The 20,137-nt window shown below is 36.5% G+C and overlaps 1 protein-coding gene across 1 annotated transcript in view; it reads left to right on the top strand.

Annotated features, from left to right (window-relative positions):
• PLCB4 (phospholipase C beta 4) overlaps positions 1-20,137 on the top strand; it is a 788,735-nt gene that overhangs the window by 726,182 nt on the left and 42,416 nt on the right. Inside the window, 1 exon segment of the mRNA XM_053712158.1 lies at positions 14,572-14,687. Coding sequence (XP_053568133.1) covers positions 14,572-14,687 — 116 coding nt within the window.

Below are 20,137 nucleotides of genomic sequence, written 5' to 3'. Positions count from 1 at the left end.
TGTCCCCCCCTACACCGCCGCAACTAAATAAAGTTATTACCCCCTAAACCGCCGCTCCCTGAGCCCACCGCCACTATAATAAATATGTTAACCCCTAAACCGCCGCTCCCGGAGCCCACCGCCACTATAATAAATATGTTAACCCCTAAACCGCCGCTCCCGGACCCCGCCGCCACCTACATTATACCTATTAACCCCTATCCTGCCCCCCCTACACCGTCGCCACCTATAATAAAGTTATTAACCCCTTAGGTAGGGGGGTGTTAGGGTTAGTGTTAGACTTAGGTTTAGGGGTTAATAATTTTATTACAGTGGCGGCGGTGTAGGGGGGGCAGGATAGGGGTTAATAAATTTATTATAGGTGGCGACAGTGTAGGGGGGCAGGATAGGGGTTAATAAACTTATTATAGGGGGCGACGGTGTGGGGGGGCAGATTAGGGGTTTATAAGTTTAATATAGGTTGCGGCGGGGTCCGGGAGCAGCGGTTTAGGGGTTAAACTATTTATTTAGTTGCGGCGAGGTCCGGGATCCGCAGGATAGGGGTTAATAACTTTATTATAGGTTGTGGCGGTATAGGGGGGGCAGGATAGGGGTTAATAGGTATAATGTAGGTGACGGCGGTGTCCTGGAGCGGTTTAGGGGTTAATACATTTATAAGAGTTGCGGCGGGGTCTAGGAGCGGCGGTTTAGGGGTTAATAACTTTATTGAGTTGCGGGGGGCGTCTGTATAGGGGGTAGAACAGTGTAGTTAGTTTGGGTGCTTAGTGACAGGGGTATCAATAAAGCTGTCAAAAAGCCGAAGAGCAGCGAGATCGGATGAGTGATAACTATCACACTCCGCTGCTCATCGCCCCGTACTTGGTGCGCAGCTTTTTGACAGCTTTTTTTATAACTTAGGCGAAATTTTGAAGGTCCGCGGCGGCGATGGTAGGCGAGCTTAGGCGGGCGTATTGGACCGGCGAAGGCAGGTAAAGTAGACGGCTTGATAACTACCCCCCCATATCTTCAGAAAGATATAAATAAAGTAGAAACTGTCCAAATAAGGGCTACTAAAATGGTAAACACAAGGACTGTAAAGGACTTAAAATGCCTTGGACATGCATAAGGCTAGCTTAAGAAAAAAGTAACATGTTATATGTTTAGACTTGATGGTCCTTTTTGGCTCTTATCTACCGTCAAATTCTATGCTTATTAAAATGGGTCATGGGGAATACATTAAGGGCCAGATTACAAGTGGTACGCCAATCATACGAGATTTCCCTTGACCACGCTAACATTAACATGTAATTTGATATAAGCGCAACCTATACTTTCAATGGAGATCACAGAATGCACTAAAAATTGCATGCTGTATCATGAATTACATTATATGAAAGAAAAAAATTAGGTTTCATATCCCTTTAACTGTCTCACTGCTGGGCCGCTCACACAACTGGCCTTAGAGGGATCACTGCCTATCATTGCTAGTGCTCTATTACAAGGTCCAATCAGAATCTAATCAACCAACAGGGCTAATCCTTATAAAAAAAGACAAATTAAGGTTGCACAATTTAAGTGATGAGAGCAAAAATCCCACATCATTGACCCTACAGATATGCCATGGTACAGCATTTCACAAAAGTAAATGTAACAATATTAGATATCAAAGGAAGATCATTACAACTGATTAAATATCATTAAAGACCCCCTTTTTGCTATAAACAAGTGAGTGTGGACCTCTATTAAAGACCCCCTTTTTGCTATAAACAAGTGAGTGGGGACCTCTATTAAAGACCCCCTTTTCGCTATAAACAAGTGAGTGGGGACTTCTATTAAAGACCCCCTTTTGCTATAAACAAGTGATCTCTATTTGAAGTATTGTGTGTACCTGTGAGGTTGAAAAATCCAGAAAAAAAGCAGTTGTGTAGAGCTTTGAGTTAGTAAGAACAGGCTTTACTGAGCTGTGCTGATGACTCACTGTCGTGGGTGGAAATCATTACAGCTTAATAAGGGCCATCAAACTGCTTTTATCTTGCAGCGACAGAAGTCTCTTATTACTACTATTATAACTTAAATTACATAAAATGCTTCAGCACAGAAGTACTTTGTACACATGCTTTTTGTACACGTGCAGCTAAACCCCAAGAGTAATCAGTTGTCTTCCGTGCTCTATGGACAAAAAAAAAAATAATTTACTAGATTTTCTTAGAAAAATAAGCTAAATTACTCTCTTCTAGGTGCTAACTTGGTTAACAAGTGATCAATTATGATATTATTTTGTTCTATTTAGAATGGCAGTGTTTAATTTGGAAAATGTTTAATTCTGCCAAAATGTCATTTTTAATACAGGGAGTGCAGAATTATTAGGCAAATGAGTATTTTGACCACATCATCCTCTTTATGCATGTTGTCTTACTCCAAGCTGTATAGGCTCGAAAGCCTACTACCAATTAAGCATATTAGGTGATGTGCATCTCTGTAATGAGAAGGGGTGTGGTCTAATGACATCAACACCCTATATCAGGTGTGCATAATTATTAGGCAACTTCCTTTCCTTTGGCAAAATGGGTCAAAAGAAGGACTTGACAGGCTCAGAAAAGTCAAAAATAGTGAGATATCTTGCAGAGGGATGCAGCACTCTTAAAATTGCAAAGCTTCTGAAGCGTGATCATCGAACAATCAAGCGTTTCATTCAAAATAGTCAACAGGGTCGCAAGAAGCGTGTGGAAAAACCAAGGCGCAAAATAACTGCCCATGAACTGAGAAAAGTCAAGCGTGCAGCTGCCAAGATGCCACTTGCCACCAGTTTGGCCATATTTCAGAGCTGCAACATCACTGGAGTGCCCAAAAGCACAAGGTGTGCAATACTCAGAGACATGGCCAAGGTAAGAAAGGCTGAAAGACGACCACCACTGAACAAGACACACAAGCTGAAACGTCAAGACTGGGCCAAGAAATATCTCAAGACTGATTTTTCTAAGGTTTTATGGACTGATGAAATGAGAGTGAGTCTTGATGGGCCAGATGGATGGGCCCGTGGCTGGATTGGTAAAGGGCAGAGAGCTCCAGTCCGACTCAGACGCCAGCAAGGTGGAGGTGGAGTACTGGTTTGGGCTGGTATCATCAAAGATGAGCTTATGGGGCCTTTTCGGGTTGAGGATGGAGTCAAGCTCAACTCCCAGTCCTACTGCCAGTTTCTGGAAGACACCTTCTTCAAGCAGTGGTACAGGAAGAAGTCTGCATCCTTCAAGAAAAACATGATTTTCATGCAGGACAATGCTCCATCACACGCGTCCAAGTACTCCACAGCGTGACTGGCAAGAAAGGGTATAAAAGAAGAAAATGTAATGACATGGCCTCCTTGTTCACCTGATCTGAACCCCATTGAGAACCTGTGGTCCATCATCAAATGTGAGATTTACAAGGAGGGAAAACAGTACACCTCTCTGAACAGTGTCTGGGAGGCTGTGGTTGCTGCTGCACCCAATGTTGATGGTGAACAGATCAAAACACTGACAGAATCCATGGATGGCAGGCTTTTGAGTGTCCTTGCAAAGAAAGGTGGCTATATTGGTCACTGATTTGTTTTTGTTTTGTTTTTGAATGTCAGAAATGTATATTTGTGAATGTTGAGATGTTATATTGGTTTCACTGGTAAAAATAAATAATTGAAATGGGTATATATTTGTTTTTTGTTAAGTTGCCAAATAATTATGCACAGTAATAGTCACCTGCACACACAGATATCCCCCTAAAATAGCTATAACTAAAAACAAACTAAAAACTACTTCCAAAACTATTCAGCTTTGATATTAATGAGTTTTTTGGGTTCATTGAGAACATGGTTGTTGTTCAATAATAAAATTAATCCTCAAAAATACAACTTGCCTAATAATTCTGCACTCCCTGTATGTATGTAGTATACACAGAATAAGAACATCTTCATTTGACAAAGTCATCAAAATATCAATTTAGTATAAGTGCTTAAAAGGATAGTAAAGTCAAAATTAAACTTTAATGATTCAGATACAGCATATCATTTTAATCAATTTCTAATTTACTTCTGTTATCAATTTTTCTTTGTTCTCTTGAAGAGAAGGCTTAGGAACAACAATGCATTGGTGTGATCTAGCTGAACACATCTGTATATATATATATATATATATATATATATATATATATATATATATATATAAATATACCTGTATTTATGTATGTATATATATATATATATATATATATGTGTGTGTGTGTGTGCAGCCACAACTCACCAGCTAGCTCCCAGCAGTGCATTGCTGCTCCTAAGCTTACTTTTTTGTGCTTTTCAACAAATAATACCAAAAAAATAGCACATTTGATATTTGATGTAAATTGGAAAGCTGTTTAAAATTGAAAGCTATGGGGCCGATTTAACAAGGGCCAAATGGCCCCTAATCGCCCTGTTTCCATGCGAACCTTCAGGCTTGCCGGAAACTGCAATTAAGAAGCAGCGTTAACTCATCCGCTGCCTCTAAGGCTGTGGACATCAATCCGCCCAATTGTTTACGATCGGGTTGATTGACACCCCCTGCTAGCGGCCGATTGGCCATGAATCTGCAGGGGGTGGCATTGCACAAGGTTCACCAGAACTACTACGCTACAGCGTATCATGTCCCCAGACATTGATAAATTGGCCCCTTTGTGTGAACTACAAAGGTAAAAATTTTATTTTACTGTACCTTTAAATCTATATATCTTACAAATGCTGTCTAAAAATTAAAAAAAAAAAAGAATAAAAAATTCTGTCTCTATACAAATGTCAGAACTAGCCTTTCCATAAGTATTTGTCCCATATATCCCTACTCTCTTAATTTCTCTTATATTAATCTCTCTTTGTGCCCAATGTTGAAATCATTATCACTATAGCATTTTGTTGTAAAGGTACCATTTCTATTTATTAACCCCTTAATGACTGAGGTACTTTGTACGTCACATGTCATTAAGGGGTTTACTGTTGGCAGGACTGCACTAGTACTACATGACTGATTTACGGAGGCATGCAGATATAGTGCCATTTAAGGGGGTATGTGAACAGCTGCCGACTTACTGGCAGTCGTTAAGTAACAATAGTGATCACATAAATAGTGAATATATAGGCGTTCAATGAGAGTTTCATGGGTGTTCCATTAAAAGTTCTAATGTCCTAAACAATATCCACCAGCTTAGCTGAATCTTTTTTTCACACATACTCTTCTTGCCCCCCACAGTATTTTTACTGATCGCACAGTATAAACATGGTGATGTACTTGGATTGTTCAAAAGGCAGCAAGCCCCATACTTTCCTATGGAAGACACATCACCACTCACCTGTACAATGAGGGTCAGTCAACTTTTTAATAACATTTCGTCTTGCGGGTGCTTGGCGAGACTGGTGAGACTGAAATTAGCATTTCTCACGGACCTGGTGATCTTTAGAAAATTGGGCCCCTTGTATTTTTAGTTCTCTATGGTTTATTTACTTAGCTTTTTTCCTTCTATTCTTCTTGACCAATGAAAATTGATATAATGAACAGTTAAAGTCTTGAATTTGGGTGTAATAAACTTAGCAGAATTATTTTTGTAAATGATTTTCTTATTCTAGAAAAAAAAACCTTTACTGCATAAATTTACCATTCATTTCATTTTTTAGCCCTATTAAGGCAATTTTTTTATTTTTATTTTTTAGAATATGCAATAAATTCTAGGGTAATTTTTGTAGATACATAGGTATACAGTTTTTTATTTGAATAGAATCGTCTTCATTATTTTCTAGATTCTGGTAAGTGATACATGAAATACTATGCAGTAGATTTCAAAATTCCTAAATTTTATTACATGAACATGTTATAATTTTAATCCATACACTATCAATGGCACAAAAGCAATCTTCTAATTTATAAGTCCCCCTTTATTTAGTTATTATAATCTCATTTGGCATTCATACTTAGACTATCTTGTATAATGTTGAAAGTGGTACTGTGTACCAAAATATACAAATACTTAATAGGAAAGAGATCCTAACTACTTTAAGCTCTATGCCCTGGCTCAGTCTGACAGAATATATTAAAACTTAATTTTTATTAAAACAATGAAAAAAATATGGGAGACAAATGTGTTAAAATCCATAGTAACTATTATGTGTACACTAAAAGGGATTCCTACATTTAATTTTAAAACTCTACATAGCTGTTACATATATTGTGCTATAGTTGTAAGATTGTATCTTTAGCTGGGATCTCTCCTATCAAGTATATATTTGTTATAATTTAAATGAAAATATGCCTGTTTTTGTTTAACATTGCACTTACCAGAGCTTTTACTCAAATTAGTGTTTCCTCAATTCTCAGAAATCATCTGATTCATTTAAATAGATCCAATTGTGATAAATCACTTTCCACAAGTTTTCTAAAGGATTCAGATAGGTATCCAACATTTAAAGATAGACACACTCATAAACACTGTACAAAGCAGTGGTGCTGCCATCACCAACAAACCATCCTTATATATTTTAAAATGGACCTTTATTCCAACTTTATTCCAAAAGAAGGGCACTATTTTAAGCCTGCTATAGGCTCTTAGTCATGTCATGATTATTGATGATTGGGTATATAAACCACCAATTAAGGAGAAAGAAACAGTAAATAATTGTTTTTAAATTGCAGCATAGATATAATATATATATATATATATATATATATATATATATATATATATATATGTAGGATTAAGTAAAATGTGTCTCCTCAGAAACCTGAGTTGACACAAGTGTTACTCTGTAGTGGGCGCTGGTCAGAAAGGTTATAGGAGATAATGGCTGCTATATAAGACAAATACTGGGAGGGTTGTAAAGCCCTAGACAGTAAGAGTAAATATGTATTCGAAAAGGTGGATACAGCGCCTGTATGTCCAGTATACTGTAGAGGTATGTAAGGCGTATATATTATAACAAAAAGGAGAAAAGTAAAAAGTACATCAATGTAAAGTATACAATACTAAAAGAAAAATAAAAATTAAACAATATTAAATATTATACTAAAAAATATATATAAACATACAACAAATAAATAATGAATGAGAGTCCAGTTAAAGATAGCATATAAAATATATGAACTTAAAAATAGTGTTCATAGAGGTCCTGGAGATGATATAATTCGTAATAAATCTCCAGATGTAGTAATTATGTAGGTTATAGTTGGTATATACTACCCTTACCAGATATTACCTCAATCGAAATGAGGTAAGTATGCCGCACTGGGGGTAGATATAGATGATTGGATTTCCTCCTTGTACTCTGCTATGGTGCCTCTTGTGATGTTCGTTAACCTCTTGGAGTATGCAGGGATAAGTTTTTGAAGGTGAGTTGATCCCTTGTACTTCCTATGGGTTGATGGTTGGCCTCTTGGAGTGCTCTTTCTGTTCTGGTATTGACTTTCTCCAGCATAGAGATACCCAGGGAGACACAGAGAAAATATATAGTGTAATACTGTTTATTTGTTAAAAGAGCATAAAAATACACTTTATATTGCACTCACATTTGGCAACCTCAGACAATATGAGGTATGTATATAGCATATATATTTAAAAGAATCTTTCCACAGGTTAGAGAGGGATGCGTAATCCCCAATCTTAAATGCAAGTCTCTTAAAGAATTTACATGCAGCTGTGGTGTGTTCCAAGATAGATAGTACAAAATAAGGTGCCCACAGAGCAGCGCTAGTGAAACTGGCTGCAGGAGGAACAAATAAGGATATTATAAAACAACTATTAAAACGTAGATAAAATATGTTTACACAGAAGTAGATTCCCTAAAGGGAATCTACTTCTGTGTAAACATATTTTATCTACGTTTTAATAGTTGTTTTATAATATCCTTATTTGTTCCTCCTGCAGCCAGTTTCACTAGCGCTGCTCTGTGGGCACCTTATTTTGTACTATCTATCTTGGAACACACCACAGCTGCATGTAAATTCTTTAAGAGACTTGCATTTAAGATTGGGGATTACGCATCCCTCTCTAACCTGTGGAAAGATTCTTTTAAATATATATGCTATATACATACCTCATATTGTCTGAGGTTGCCAAATGTGAGTGCAATATAAAGTGTATTTTTATGCTCTTTTAACAAATAAACAGTATTACACTATATATTTTCTCTGTGTCTCCCTGGGTATCTCTATGCTGGAGAAAGTCAATACCAGAACAGAAAGAGCACTCCAAGAGGCCAACCATCAACCCATAGGAAGTACAAGGGATCAACTCACCTTCAAAAACTTATCCCTGCATACTCCAAGAGGTTAACGAACATCACAAGAGGCACCATAGCAGAGTACAAGGAGGAAATCCAATCATCTATATCTACCCCCAGTGCGGCATACTTACCTCATTTCGATTGAGGTAATATCTGGTAAGGGTAGTATATACCAACTATAACCTACATAATTACTACATCTGGAGATTTATTACGAATTATATCATCTCCAGGACCTCTATGAACACTATTTTTAAGTTCATATATTTTATATGCTATCTTTAACTGGACTCTCATTCATTATTTATTTGTTGTATGTTTATATATATTTTTTAGTATAATATTTAATATTGTTTAATTTTTATTTTTCTTTTAGTATTGTATACTTTACATTGATGTACTTTTTACTTTTCTCCTTTTTGTTATAATATATACGCCTTACATACCTCTACAGTATACTGGACATACAGGCGCTGTATCCACCTTTTCGAATACATATATATATATATATATATATATATATATATATATATATATATATATATATATATATATATATATATGCCCAGTGTAGTCTGTTGATTGACACCTTACAAAGTTGTGCTGCAGTTTTTTCCAGTATTTGTCAGTATGGCCAATATGAAGCCTGCCGACCGTGCCATCCTTTAACCAGGAATCCTGTAACCAGGGCATGTTCCAGATCTTACCTCAAGTGCTTCCTTCTGATTGGCCATACTGCCCTCTGACAAATACTGAAAAAAACTGCTTCTACAGTGGGGTGTCAAGTGTGGAGGGTTAGAGAAAATATTTATAAAATATAAATAACTATTTTCCTTTTATCATTAAGCAAATTATGGACTTTATCTGTTTAACCGTATTACCCTTAATCATGCTTCTTTATTATGCAGTGTTAATTTTATACAAGTAATGCAACATCTGTAGATAATTTATTCCAGTCAAAACGCTTATCACAGAATTTTTCAACTAAAATGCACCAAAATTTTGATGAGGTTGGTGCATTCAATCAATGTTGGATTCAATTTTAATGTTAAGGCTAAATTGCGTTGCTTATTATTTTCTAACAAACTGCAGTTTATTTAAATATGTTTTCTAACTTTTATATTTAAATGAACATCCAGTTTGACTTTTCCTATCATTATAATTATTAACAAAAAATAAATAAATGATCCAATGTTTGGGCACCTTTGACCGAATACTGCATTTTCTAAGTGAAAAGAAGTGAACACAACCTCTGTAGTAAAATATAAATGGACAGTAAAGTTGGATAACCTTTGTTCAAAAGCAAACCTAGGTAAGCTCAGAAGCAGCAATGCACTGTTTGAAGCTAGCTGCTGATTGGTGTAGGAACATATCTGCCACTTATTGTTGGATCAGCTGATGTGCTCACCTAGCTCCCAGTAGTGCATTGATGCTCCTTCAACAAAGGATGCAAAGTTGATGACGCAAATGAGATAAAAGAAGTATATTGGGAAGTTGTTTAAAATTGTATTCTCTATTGGAATCGTTAAAGGGACAGTCTACTCCAGAATTTGTATTGATTAAAAAGATAGATAACCCCATAATTACCAATTCCCTGGTTTTGCATAACCAACACTGTTATATTAATACACTTTTTACCTCTGTGATTACCTAATATCTAAGCCTCTGCAGACTGCCCCCTTATTTCAGTTCTTTTGACAGACTTGCATTTTAGCCAATCAGTGCTGACTCCTAGGTAACTCAACAGGTGTGAGCACAATCTTATCTATATGGCATACATGAACTAATGCCCTTTAGCTGTGATAAGAGTCTGCCTTCAAGGGCTTAGAAAGTAGCATATGACCCTACCTAGGTTTGGCTTTTAACTAAGAATACCAAGAGAACATAGAAAATTTGATGCTAAAAGTAAATTGGAAAGTTGTTTAAAAATACTAGAATATTCTGATTGCCATCAAAATGTGTAATAAAATATTTAAACTGTCTTGGTATACAATCATACCTGGTGTTTCATTCTGGCCAATCACTGTGTAGGCATGTCTTGAAAATAGCAGCATACTTAAAGGGACATAAAACATTTTTTCTTTCATGATTCAGATAAAGCATTTAGGGCAATATTGAAATGATGGTAACTTACGCACATATTACAAGTCGAACAAATATTAGTGTATTAGGGTTAAAAAAGTTGCACAAAGCACAACATAAATACATTAAAATAAAGTATTACACTCACATAAAAAAAATAATAAAAAAAAATACTAGACCGTCCCTTTAAAGAAAGATTTTGTGTTTCATGTCCCTTTAAACCTGACGTATATTTCTGCATATATTTACTATTTATTTTCTAAATAAGAAATAAAACAGTGGCATGTGCATTAGTGCATCAGATGTTGAGTTTTGTGATGAGGTTGCAGGTAGAGTTTCATTTCACTGACTTTTGCATGGAGCTATGGCTGCATAGTGGACCGGTGCAACACAACTCCAGCACCAGCTAAATATTACTGCAAGTCATTAGTAGTGATGGGGGGGGGGGGGGTTCTTTCCTGACCAGTCAAACAGAAGTTCTATTGGAGACTTTGTCTTTACTTCAACACTGCCTTGTAACTTATTTTTCTTTATGACTTGTCAGAACAGACTGCAAACAGGAAGGGTTTAGATATATCTTTATAACCTTCACCAGCTTTGGAAGAGCTAGTTATCTGTATTTTAGGATCCAGCTGCTTTGAGGATCCCATGGTTGTTGAGTGTAAGCACTTAGATAGGTATATGTGATAAGGCGCTATGTATAAAACTAAACAAAACCACAATATAAGGGTATTCTCCTCAAATTATACCTGAGATATGCAGACTATTAAAGATTATCTGACCTTAAGTACACAAAATTGCACTAAGGGCAAACAGGATATAAATTGCGTCTGAAAAGACTAAATGTTAGGTTATATGCTGAAAACTGGACAATCAGGGTTCTCAATAGATACAGAGGTAGAGGGAGCCCCCAAATAATTCTAATATTCCTATTGAACAACACTCGCTGGATACTAAGAAACCCTATTTGGGTTTAGATTTAAGATAATTCTGTGAGGATAATGACATATATATGTCTCACTAATATAAGAGCTTAATATGCAGTATCAAATTAATAGGAAATATATAATAAAACCTAAAAAGTTAAAAAAGTTTAATAGTGAAAATTGAATCACATATGAATAATACCAATACATAAAACAACTGATATGCAATTTTAATTACAATATTAAAAACGGTGTTTAAAAACATAGAATGCACTTGGAGTTAAAAGTCCTGTTTTCCTGCCAGAATATAAAATCAAAGTAATAGTCAGGTCCAAAACGATTCATGCAGTGAGGAAAGAGCGACAAGGGGATCTTGTCAAAGTATGTGAAAATACTGGCGCTGAAGCTAGGGTATTGACTGAAACAAATTGAGGGTACTCACAGGGGAAACCCAATAAAATAAATAGGCTAAAATATCGAAATCTAATGATTAAAATGTACCGTACTATTATCAATAATATTAAGAAAATATAAATAACTTAAAAAACATATTTATTGATACCACATAAAAAGGCAATATAGATATATAAAATCAAACACTGAATCGATAAGAAATAATAAATAAATAAAACCTAATTAGTAAAACTGAGCAAATCGGATACTAGAGGCTGTTAATAATATATATATAAAACTCACATGTACTTAATGATGCCCTTTGAGTTAGCTCGTAGAAAGCATATAAAAAGGGGGATAATTAAACACAAGTGTACATATGTACTCAAAACAGTCTATTATAAACGTAGGGTAAGATACAACAAAAATACTAGACATCCAGCAGAAAAAGTGAAACAGAAGTGCTAGTGAAAACAAAGTCAAATGGAGCAAATGTTAAAGTCAGTGGAAACAAATTTTTGATGGTGCACTTTTTAGAAAATCAAATGTAGATGATCTTACTAAATGTGCATAGGATCACACTAGCATACGAGATCGGTACCTTGCGCGCTTAAGTGACAAGCTGGTAAAGAAGGCAAATTCCTGAGATTTCGTTGCCTCTCCGTCAGATCTGTTTACAGTGTGAGCGTGTTCATCTTGAAAAAGCCCAGAGTGAGGGGAGAAACACGTTGATCGTGTCTCAATCTCTACAGGTGACTTGGTTAACCTCCTCTGAGGTCTGTGAATCAATACGACCTAGCGAAAAAGCAGTGAATCGAATGGTCCGGTAACTTGTACCCACAGCAACGGAGAAAAACGTCGTAGGAGATCCTTCTACTCCTACTGAGGATATTCGCTAAAGGATAGCTGACAACCCTTGCTGACTCCAGACTGAAAATAGGATTATTACTGCTTATCACCGTTAAGTGACTTGACACCAGTTGCGCTACCCGACGCGGATGACGTAAGTGGGTCAGAGGCACCCGGAGAACATGCCCACACTGTAAATACATCTGATGGAAAGGCAACGAAATCTCAGGAATTTGCCTGGTTTACCAGCTTGTCACTTAAGCGCGCAAGGTACCAATCTCGTATGCTAGTGTGATCCTATGCACATTTAGTAAGATCATCTACATACGTTTGATTTTCTAAAAAGTGCACCATCAAAAATTTGTTTCCACTGACTTTAACATTTGCTCCACTTGACTTTGTTTTTCGCTAGCACTTCTGTTTCACTTTTTCTGCTGGATGTCCAGTATCTTTGTTGTATCTTACCCTACGTTTATAATAGACTGTTTTGAGTACATATGTACACTTGTGTTTAATTATCCCCCTTTTTATATGCTTTCTACGAGCTAACTCAAAGGGCATCATTAAGTACATGTGAGTTTTATATACATATTATTAACAGCCTCTAGTATCCGATTTGCTCAGTTTTACTAATTAGGTTTTATTTATTTATTATTTCTTATCGATTCAGTGTTTGATTTTATATATCTATATTGCCTTTTTATGTGGTATCAATAAATATGTTTTTTAAGTTATTTATAATTTCTTAATATTATTGATAATAGTATGGTACATTTTAATCATTAGATTTCGATATTTTAGCCTATTTATTTTATTGGGTTTCCCCTGTGAGTACCCTCAATTTGTTTCAGTCAATACCCTAGCTTCAGCGCCCGTATTTCCACATTGTCTTGTATCTTACTCCCTCAGGGTTTTCGAGAGAGGAACCCTTTTATACTTGGCATAGGGTTGGTATTAGCGCCAGTTCTCACCCTTTCTTTCACATGATCTTGTCAAAGTATGCCAATGTTATACACTTTAATACTGAGCTCCGCCATCTTGTTGCATCCTGTGAAAGGAGCAGTGCACTTTCACAGATCTGTGATGTTACTGGCTTTTTGAGACAGCTGTACTTGCACTTCAGTTTAGCTCACATACTAGAGCTAATGGAAGTTACATTTTTGCAGTTTTTTGTAACAAATATAAGCTCCTAGATGGCGGCACCCAGTGTGAAGATGCAAAGTTTGACTTACCAAATATTAAGGGGTTAAAATAAGAAAACGACATTGAAGGCACAGGAGGAAAACGATAGCATAGTGAGTAGTAACCATGCTACTGTAGTTGTACCCAGCCGTTTAATGTCACTTCAGGAACTGAGACCTTAAAAAGAAATCATTAGTAGCTCAACAGGAAGGGCACCCAAACCGCACACATCCATTTATTACTTTGTTTTTGTCAGTGAAATTCTGCAAATGAATAGTAACTGTGCATTCAAATTTGCAATTAAGTTTACGTTTTGTTCACTGCAGAGGTTTTTGTTAACTTCTTTTCACTTTCACAAATCAACAAAATGTTATTTGGTCAGAGATGTCCAAAGCTTTTGTAAACTGAAAATGACATTGCTTCTCCACTGCACCTTTCTTCAGTACACTTAATACTACTGACAAACTTTAATAATCTGGGTAAAATTTGGTTAATGATGTCTGTAGTCTGATGCAAAGGAGACTGCAGAAGACTTGTATCATGTAAACAAAAACATTTACAATTACAATGTCTTAAATAACCTTTTCTAAAAGTTCAACATTTGCTGTGCACGGTCCATGTACTCTTTATTTTCACAATTTTTCTGATACTTACTGAGCAATACTTAGAAATCCCGTCATCTGCTTAACCTGTCTAATTTATCTTTTTGTCCATTTTTTTTAAACATATGTTAATGAATGGCATACGTTTTTGTGATGACATTAATCTGATAATATAGGTATGTCTTGGTTTTCCCATCTGTAATTTGCCGTGGTATCCGCACTGTTCAGCCGCATCAAATGAAAAGTGTAGTCTTTACCTCATGTCTAACCATACAGAGCTAATGTTTTCCAGGAACACAGCGCTATGCAGAAGTTACACTGCACACAAGTTGACAAAATAGTGGCACAGTTTGATAAAGAAAAGTTGTCTTATGAGAAGACCTTAGAGAAATCAATCAAGAAGAAAGGGTAAGACCAAAATAAATGCAAAATAACCAAATAATCATTACCACATGACCACATTATTCAAGAGACTATTTTCATCAGGAACAGTGCAGAGTTAACTTGCAATTTAAATAAACTAAATCAATACTCTAGATAAATAGTGAACACAAAATAAATACATATTTATGTTGTCCCTAAATTAGAAAAGTACCTTGTTTAGTAATTATTTCTTTAAGCCTCTCTAATGCTTCCTAAACATCAATATAAAAGGAGTCAGTGAAGACAGGTCAACATAGGTAAAGGTAGTCAATAGGCAAAAGTATTTCCTAATTATGCTTAGGTTTCTAGGGACATTCTACTTCATTAAATAGAAAATTTACATTCCTGAAAATGTCATAAACCTTTTAATATTACTCATGCTCAGTTTTAAAGGGATACTGAACCCAAATTTTTTCTTTCATGGTTTAAATAGAGCATGCAATTTTAAGCAACTTTCTAATTTACTTCTATTATCAATTTTTCTTTGTTCTCTTGCTATCTTTATTTGAAAAAGAAGGCATCTAAGCTAAGGAGCCAGCACATTTTTGGTTTAGAACCATGGAAGCACTTGTTAATTGGTGCTGTCCAATCAGCAAGGACAACCCAGGTTGTTCACCAAAAATGGCCGGCATCTAAACTTACATTTTTGCTTTTCTAATAAACATACCAAAAGAATGAAGAAAATTTGATAATAGGAGTTAATTAGAAAGTTGCTTAAAATTGCATGCTCTATCTGAATCACAAAAGAAAAAATTTGGGTTCAGTGTCCATTTAAAGACAAAATTAATTATATTTTTAACTTATGATTATTATTTTTTATATATTTTTGAAGGATTGGGCAACACATTAATAACCTTGTGTCTAGAAAATGATAAAAAATAATAATATTCATGACCTTTTAAATCTTGAGCTGTAACTATGAAGCACGGTTAATATTTTAATATACTTTAAAAAGAATATTTCATTTGTATTACAGGTTCTCCATTATTTGTATTACTATTTATGTACCAGCACAGCTTTTTTTTTGCTTTTTTTTTTTGCTTTTTTTTGTTGCTTTTTTTTTTTTAATTAAAAGGGGCATATAGATCTCAAATTTTAATAGACAATTACAAAGAGCACCTTCACATTAGATATTCTTTTATGTTTTGTTGTATGTTAATTATAGTACATGGGGCAAGACACTTACTATGCTGTAAATGTTCACCATCTATGTGCAGTCTTTAACTAATTAGTTATTCATGTTAATGAACCTGGTCTCTAACTATGTTGGAGATTTGTTGACAGCGGTAGTATCAGAGTTTTGGTTCTCTGCAATTAAAGGGCATTAGGCAATGTAGTTTATATATTCAGTTTAAGTCTTGAAAACATCAGTGGAGAGGCCATTGAGATTTCAGAGAAAGCACTTTAATTAAGATAAACAGTAGCAATACAGTTACAGTATACCAAGCATATGAGTCAAAGCAAAATCTCTTCAGCAGTCCTAATGGCCTATTCAAAACCTCCATTATTATTATTATTATTATTATTATTATTATTATTATTATTATTATCAGTTATTTGTAGAGCACCAACAGATTACGCAGGGCTAATTCTTACTGATCTCTGAAAAGAACTTGATTTAACAATAAAATATAAATAAATGCATGGATATATAATAAGCATACAATATTTGTTGCATAAAATGAACAATAGCTTCCACTACTGAATTGTACTAATCATCAAGCTATATTGGGGTTTTAAGTTCAGGCAGACTGGCCTTATTAAGTGCATTTCACCTTAATGTCTCATCACTTTAGGCTGGTTTGAGAGACTCATAGCAGCATATTAAACCCAGTACATGCACCAGTGAATACATGTTGGATGTGCCTCACTGTTCAGCACCATCCAAATTGGCCCATTCACTCAATAGTTAAGCCTTTTTAAAATTGGTCCAATTACAAATTAAAAGCAGCATTTGTTTAACAATATGGTTCCTTTCTCTTTCCTTGTGATATGGGTCTGCTCTAAACTGCTCTTCAGAGAGTACTTTTTTGTTTTTGATTCACTCCCTTATAGTACATTTGGTTCAACTCAACCTAAAGGTTCACTAGTCATATATTATAAAACATCTATAACCTACATATTTTGCAAGTGGTTTTGGGCCATGGTTGGTACTCACCTCTAATGAATAATTAATAAAAGTGTCATATTTAAACATGAAATATAATTTGCAGAATACAGAAGACTGTTCTACAGTACATTATTTTTCTCTAATGCTTATCAACCATTATTTTATGTGTCTATACTGTATTGGTGTGTACTTATGTGGTTGTGTGTGGGTGTTTGTATTATGCATGCATGTATATATAAATGTATAAAATAAATGTTAGGAATTGCAATTATGTTTTCCTTTACTTCTTTATATATGTTGAAAGTCAACACAGACATGTAAGAGGACCTCCTCTGCTGGAACGACTGGAACGCTATGCTATGAAATCACAAAAGTAAGAAAGGCTTCATTATGCTATAAGATACAACGTGGCTATTGCATTGGGTTGCTTATGTGGTTGTTCCACAAAGCCCACAGTTGCCCACAGACTTCATTTAAAAATGGAGGTCAATATTTTATGCACTATATCAGTAATTCAGTGTGATAGGGGGTTGAGGACATTTCTGATATCTCTTCCTCATTCTCATTTCATGTTCTCATCAGATACTGACACTTTCACATTCTAACAGACAAATTCAGTCTAAATTTGAAATATACTTTTTTTGGAATGCCACTGGTCTCAATTTAGATGAAAATATTATGCGCATACTCACAACAATGCAGTAGAATCTTAAGGGAATGCAAATGAGAGCTCAACTTGCTTTTAGATGAAACATTAATATAGACTATTCAACATAAGGCATAACTAGATACCAGTATCTTGAAGATTAAACAAAGCTTTCTTTATGCCCACGCAGAAGAAAACAATATTTTTGAAACTTCTATAGAAAATATTTATTTACTTTCCTAGAGTAGTGGAAGCATTAAGTTTAATTTCCTACAGTTGGTTCCAAAAATATCATGGAATACAGAGAATTAACCATGGACTAAAAAATGTTTTTTGCCCAAAACAGACATTAATTCATGGTAACAAATTAAATGTAAATATCTATTAATAGCAGATACCTTTTTTTTTCAGAAGACACAAACTAAACCTTGGGAAATTACAAAATAAGCTTCAGATAGAAAGATATTTTCCTGAAGTCTGTAAGTTCTTACAGGTTTTAAGAATGGACTAAAATAAAATCACTGCTTGCTTCCTATTTCTCTTATAAATGTATTAACCCACTGACTCCCTGATTGCAGGTAAGGTTAGGTTTTTCAGGTAAGGTAAGTTTTTTTTCCCAGGTAAGGTTAGGATTTTTTTCAACAGGTAAGGTAAGTTTTTTTTTTTCAGGTAAGGTTTGTGTTTTTGTTTTTTTTCTTATAAGGGAAGGTTATTTTTTTGGAGTGTAATTTAAGGTCTGTTAGGTTAGGGAGGGTTAGATGTTATTATGTATTTCCATCTTAATACGAGAAGAGTCCACTGCTTAATTCATTACTTGTGGGAATAAAAAACCTGGCCACCAGGAGGAAGCAAAGACACCCCAGCGAAAGGCTTAAATACCTCCCCCACTCCCCTCATCCCCCAGTCATTCTTTGCCTTTCGTCACAGGAGGATGGTAGAGAAGTGTCTCAGGCTCCATCCTGCCAGCTGGCAGAGGACCATCCGAGAGCTCTTCTACTTCTTCGATCTTATGGATGGAAGATAAACTCATGAAAGATTTATATGGTTCCCAGTACCAGAGTGGAGTTCCTGGGAATGATAATAGACTCCATATCCATGAAGATATTCCTGAGAGACCAGAGACGTTGCAAAATTGCCTCCAGCTGTCTTGCCCTACAGACCTCCTCAAGGCCATCTGTGGTCCGGTGTATGGAGGTGATTGGGCTTATGGTATCTAGTATAGATGTCATTCCATTCGCCAGCTTCCATCTATGACCTCTTCAGTTGTGCATGCTGAGGCAATGGAACGGCGATCATTCAGATCTATCCCAACAGATCTCTCTGGACAACTGGTCTAGGGAATCCCTCTCTTGATGACTCCGTCCAGATCAGCTGTCCCAGGGGACATTCTTCCTGAGACCATCCTGGGAGATTGTGACTACAGATGCGAGCCTCTCAGGATGGGGAGCTGTTTGGGGTGCCAGGAAGGCACAGGGCAGGTGGAATCGGGAGGAGTCGCTTCTCCTGATCAGCATCATGGAACTTTGAGTGATCTTCAACGCTCTGAGGACTTGGCCCCTCCTGGGTTCGTCCCAGTTCATCAGATTCCAGTCGGACAACCTTACCACGGTGGCTTACATCAACCATCAGGGGGGAATGAGAAGCTCCCTAGCCATGAGTGAAGTATCTCATATTCTGGAGTGGGTGGAGACCCACAACTGCTCGCTGTCAGCAATCCACATCCGGGGTGTGGACAACTGGGAAGTGGATTTTCTCATCAGACAGTCGTTTCCTCTGGGGGAATAGTCTCTTCACCCCGAAGTGTTTGCGGAGATTTGCAACAGATGGGGGACTCTGGATATAGATTTAATGGCATCTAGACTCAACTTCAAGCTACCCAGATATGGGTCACGGTCCAGGGATCCCCAGGCAGAACTGATAGATGCCTTAGCAGTGCCTTGGGGATTCAACCTAGTCTACATATTTCCACCGTTACCACTTCTACCTCCAGTAGTGGCCTGCATCAAGCAGGAGCAAGCATCAACTATTCTGATTGCTCCATCGTGGTCACAGAGGATGTGGTTTGCGGATCTAGTGGGGATGTCATTGTCTCCTCCATGGAGGTTGCCCTGTCACAGGGATCTGCTGGTACAGGGCTCTTTTGAGCATCAAAATCTAGATTCTCTAAGGCTGACTGCTGGGAGATTGAATGCTTAGTCTTAGCCAGGAGAGGGTTTTCTGAGATTGTGATTGATACTCTCATTCAAGCCAGGAAGCCGGTCACCCGATGCATCTATCATAAGGTATGGCGGACCTACTTATTTTGATGTGAGACTCGTGGATATTCCTGGCATAAGGTCAGAGTATCCAGGATACTTTCCTTCCTCCAGTACGGTTTGGAGAAGGGACTTGCCGCCAGTTCCTTAAAGGGACATATTTTGTCTCTCTGTGCTGTTACAAAAGAAGCTTGCTGAGCTTCCTGATATACAGTCTTTTGTTCATGCTCTATCCAGGATCAGGCCTGTATTTAGACATTCTGCTCCTCCTTGTAGTTTGAATCTGGTTCTTAGGGTTTTGCAGAGGGCTCAGTTTGAGCCTATGCATTCTCTTGAAATTAAGATACTGTCTTGGAAGGCTCTTTTTCTACTGGCTATTGCTTCGGCACGCAGAGTCTCTGAGTTGGCGGCCTTGCAATGTGAG

This window comes from Bombina bombina, chromosome 4 (genome assembly GCF_027579735.1).
Source record: "Bombina bombina isolate aBomBom1 chromosome 4, aBomBom1.pri, whole genome shotgun sequence".
NCBI lineage: Eukaryota > Metazoa > Chordata > Amphibia > Anura > Bombinatoridae > Bombina > Bombina bombina.
Note: the sequence above shows the minus strand (reverse complement) of the source record. Positions and strands in the feature narration are given on the sequence as shown.